The sequence below is a fragment of the Myotis lucifugus genome, unplaced genomic scaffold (genome assembly GCF_000147115.1).
Source record: "Myotis lucifugus unplaced genomic scaffold, Myoluc2.0 scaffold_2723, whole genome shotgun sequence".
NCBI classification, from domain to species: Eukaryota; Metazoa; Chordata; class Mammalia; order Chiroptera; family Vespertilionidae; genus Myotis; species Myotis lucifugus.
This window is the reverse complement of record NW_005873771.1, coordinates 16,962-21,656: the sequence shown is the minus strand read 5'-3', so window position 1 is coordinate 21,656 and position 4,695 is coordinate 16,962. Positions and strand designations below refer to the sequence as shown.

The 4,695-nt window shown below is 54.3% G+C and overlaps 1 protein-coding gene across 1 annotated transcript; it reads left to right on the top strand.

Moving 5' to 3' along the window:
- Window positions 1-1,243: 1,243 nt before the first annotated feature.
- TMEM56 (transmembrane protein 56) lies at window positions 1,244-3,812 on the top strand (the record flags this gene model as incomplete). The annotated part of the gene is made up of 1 exon (XM_014450573.2): window positions 1,244-3,812. A coding segment is annotated over one exon (360 nt), but the record flags the coding sequence as incomplete, so codon positions are not given.
- Between the last annotated feature and the right edge of the window lie 883 nt (window positions 3,813-4,695).

The window sequence follows — 4,695 nt, the reverse complement described above, 5'->3', positions numbered from 1 at the left end:
TTATCTGACAACAAAAGCGCACTCGGCACAGTGCAGCTCTTCCCACCCATCGGCTCATCGGCTCACAGTGTCCAGCCCGCAGCCCCTGGCCAGCCCCCCGCCCCCGCCCGGGGTGCCCAGCCCCCAGGCCCACAGCTCTGGGCCTGTTTCCTCTCCTGTCCTCTTCCCTCACTTTCCTTCTTTCTCTCCCTGCAAGTGAGCCTCACCCCTCCCCAAATGGGAATTAGAGCAGCTAATACCAACAAATTAGGCTGGAAAATTAAAGAAACCCACAGAGCCTGGCCAGTGGCTCAGGGTTGAACATCGACACAGTTCGATTCCCAGTCAGGGCACAGGCCCGGGTCGCGGGCTCCATTCCCAGTGGGAGGTGGGCAGGAGGCAGCCGATCAGTGATTCTTTCTCATCATGGATGTTTCTCTCTCTCTCCCTCTTCTTCCTCTCTGAAATCAATAAAAATATATTAAAAAAACAAACACAAAGAAAAACACTCACCAAGTGTTTCTCCGTTTGTAAATAGCGGCACGCCTGCCCCACAGTTAACCCGCAGGAACAAGCCAATGTGACATGATCTACGTGGCGGTTGAATTGTTACCGTTTCTGCCTTTGGGGGCAATTTTAGTTGGTCTTTATGTCCCTTTGACACAACCTCATCCTTTTGTCTTTTGATAAAAGACATGTTTGTTAAAAGACGACACATCTATAGGGCGTGTTGTGTTGTGAGCTCTGTGTCCCAGCCCCAGGACCAGCGACTCCTCCGGCCCCCTGGTCCCTTTCGTGGGAGAAGGGAGTTAGAGACCATGGCCTGGGCCGCGTGCGTGCTCATGGCCGCCGGGCAGCTGTGTCCCGCACCCTCCCCACAGACAGCTGGACGTGTACTACCCCGTGGGCATGCACACACACCTGTCATTGTTTCTACATCTGCCCTTGGCCTCTTCATGTACATCTTAGGGGTGTGTTCACTGAACTGTAAGAACTGGAACTAAAATGGTTACTCCCCAGGGATGCAAAGCAATGCATCTTATTTTTATAAGACATTTCTTATTTTTTTTCTTTTTTAAATGTATTTGTATTGATTTCAGAGAGGAAGGGAGAGGGAGAAACATCAGTGATGAGAGAGAATCATGGATTGGCTGCCTCCTGCACGCCCCCCACTGGGAATCGAGCCCACAACCGAGGCATGGGCCCTGCCTGGGAATCGAACCCAGGACCCTTCAGTCCGCAGGCCGACGCTCTGTCCACTGAGCCACACAGCCAGGACAATGTGCTGTTCCTTACGTTTTCCAGGTGGTTCCTGGAAGCCCTGCAGTATTCCAAGTTCTCCACGGCCAACGTCCTCAACGGCCTCCTCATGACGCTGGTCTTCTTCGTGGTGCGGATCCTGCCCATCCCTTCCTTCTACAGCTTCATGCTCTCCGTGGTGGGCACCGAGCCCTACGCCCGGCTGGGGCTGCTGACGCAGTGCTCCTGGGCCGTCTCGTGCGCGGTGCTGGACGTCATGAACGTCATATGGATGGTCAAGATCTCCAGGGGCTGCCTCAAGATCATCGCGCTCATGAGGCACGAGAAAGCCAGCAGCAGCCTTCGGAACGGCAAGCTGGACTGAGCGCGGACAGCGGGGCCCGGCGGGTGCACTCCTGGCATGTTCTCCTGCTTCCGCATCAATTACACATGTTATCCAGGGTTTCAGTCTCCCTCTCCCTCTCTCTCTCTCTCTCTCTCTCTCTCTCTCTCTCTTTAAATTTTTACCTGTAGGAAAGAGAAACTAAAATTTTGTTTTTAATCCCAAGATTTCTTTCTTGATTTTCTTGTGCATCCTAAGCATGGACAGAGCGTGAAGGTTTGAATAAAAGGTGACACACAGGGTGTGGGTCTTTCCAGGGCTCCGAGACCTGCCCCGGCATCTTCCCCGCCAGGCGGTGCGGGCCACCACGCGCCTGCTTTCCCGTCTCGGTCCTGCGGGGGGGAGGGGAGCTGCCTGTGAGTGTGTGTGCGGCTCAGCGTCTGCACCGCGCGCCCTGCCCGCTGCGGCTGCGCGGCCGGTTCCTGAGCGGCCCCTTTCGGAGGCTGTTCCTCGTGCTTCCTTGTAGATGCGACACTGACTCAGGACGGAGCCATCTAGTCCTTTGGGCCGTGGGCGAGTTCAGGCGTGGGAAGTCCCTTCTGCATGTGTAGGCTCCTCGGATGTCACTTTATTTCTATTTTTAGCATTTTATCAAATCACTGCCTTTTCCGTTGCGCAGTGGGTGTAAGGCAGGTCTTACCGAGCTCCTTGAGCGGTGAATGCCTCCTCCCAGAGGCTCGGCCAGGCGCCCCGAAACCCGCGGGAGGCACCCCGAGAAGCAGCTCCTGCCCTGCTGTCTCGGCTTCCCTTGCGTGTCTCTGTGAAAACCAGACTATTTTTATTGGCACAACGAGCCCAGCGTTCAGAGCCCAAGAGCAGCAGAACCGACGCCCGAGGTGACGTGTGTCCCGCGCCAAAGCAGGCCTCATTCTGACGTGACCGACGTGACGAAAAAGTCCATATGCAGCCTCGGCGCGGACGCCACGCTCGCTCGTGAGCATTGGCGGGCCCTGGACGCCCCTCTCCTGAGGGCAGGGGGCCCAGAGGCTCCCTCCCCGCTCCCTCCTGACCAAGCCAGGCGAGGCCTGGCCAGGGCTGGGCCGTGGCTTCCTGCTGTGTTCGTCTCAGGATGAGTTTGCTTTGGTTCTGGCAGCCCAGACACAGAAGGACGATGTCCCCTCTCGTGGCCTTTCTGGGTTCTCCTCCAGGACTTGCCTGTCACGCGTGTTCCTACCTGAGAGCAGCAGAAACTTGACGTCACGGCGGCGAATACTCGCATTTAATTGAACCCAAACCCAAAAAGCTCCAGTCCGTTCCTCCGTCGGCCTCCTTTTCCTGTGTCTGTGGCCGCGGGAGGCGGCTGGAGACGGGGAGACCTGGGGTTGGGCTGGGCTGGGCTGGGCTGGGCTCAAGTGTGAGAACGTTTGGAGAAGGTAATTGAAATCTCAGTCATAACCACAGGATAACATGAGGTGGTCTGGCTTAGTTTTGAAAGATGTAAAGGAAGGTGAGCTCCAGGTTTTTGTCTTTAAAGCTGCTCCTGTGACAGGAATACGTGTCACTAAGTCACAGGCACCAGGCACGGGGGAGCGAAGCAGCGGTTTCTCTTGTTCTTTTTTTGCTCTTTGGCAAGGAAACTGGCTTTGTTTTTTTTTTTTTAAAGGAAAACACTTATATGAGAGAACTATGTTGGAAATGAGTTCCTTTAGAAAGAACTAAAACTTGAAATACATATTTTTGACTCTGAATGTCCCCTGTAGTTTCCGGAAGCAGGTTGTCACCCCGCGGGCGCAGGAAGCACAGTCTCCACCGGCTGAAAACCCCGTTCGCTCCGGGGCAGCGCCAGGGCCGGCGCAGTTAGGACGTAAGAGCTTCGAACTACCGTCTGGGATCCCCTCGCCGCAGCGGTTACTGATGCCGCCTGTGACAGCGCCCGGAGTCACATCCGATGACGGGGATGCTGTGCGTGTCTGCGGGCAGGAGGCCCCGAGGGAGGGGACGCTGCTCCCTGCTCACTGCTCTGCTTCAGGCCTTGCTGTGCGGCGGCCGCCACCCCCGAAGCTATAAAGACAGAGCATGACAGTGACTAAACGGGCGCTTCGTTGCCGAAGTGACGGACTTTCTTGCTAGAATTTTACATATGAAGTATTTTGACAACATGGATTAATTCCAACGATTCTATTGGGCGTTCGATGTTAACTCCTGTTAAATGTTTATAGAAAATAAAAAGCAACTTGGTACACATTGTTAAGCAACTCTCTATTTCTGTAGAACACGATGAGTCGCAGCCTGCTCTTTGAATGTGTGGTCGTCTAGAAAAACGAGAAATTCTTACAAAACGTTGAGAATGAACGAAAATCAACTAAAGGGCATGCGCTGCGTCCGCTCGGCCCGAGGTAGTTCGGCTTCTTGGGGAGAACGTCGTGATGATGAGCGCGAGTTTCTAGAGTTTGCGTTCTTGTGTCTCGAAGCTTCTAAATCAGTTTTGTTTGCATTTGTTCCAAACTCAGCGCGGGGTCGGGTGTCCGTGCCGAACCCTCAGCTCCTGCTTCGAGGGCGCGGGTGGGTTTTGCTTTCCACGGCGGCCCGATGCCGTGCACTGCCTGAGAGCAGTTCTCGCCCACCGCCCCTCAGCTCCATGCTGCCCACCCCGTCCCACGCTCAGAAACAGTCTGCCTGGAGATCTGTGGGGGAGGGTGTTGCACTATTCATGTTTGTTGTTTCCTTTTTTAAGGGAAATAAACACGTCCCAAAAGACACGATTAAAATAAATGTTCAGCCCGGCCAGTGTGGCTCAGTGGTTGAGCATCGACCTAGGAACCAGGAGGTCAGGGTTCGATTCCTGGTCAGCGCACATGCCCGGGTTGAGGGCTCGATCCCCACTGTGGGGCGTGCAGGAAGCAGCTGATCAGTGATTCTCTCATCATTTATGTTTCTCTCCCTCTCCCTTCCTCTTTGATCAATAAAAATATTTTTTTTAAAAAGAAAGCATTGCAGAAGTTTAAACAGCGATCAGACAAACCACCCTGTATGAAGAGGCGGCAGGAGGGCCTGTAGCATTTACTAACGCCTGTTTACAACACGAAGCAAAGCGCATCGTGTTAGGGTTTTATTGGGCCACATCTGTAGCTTCT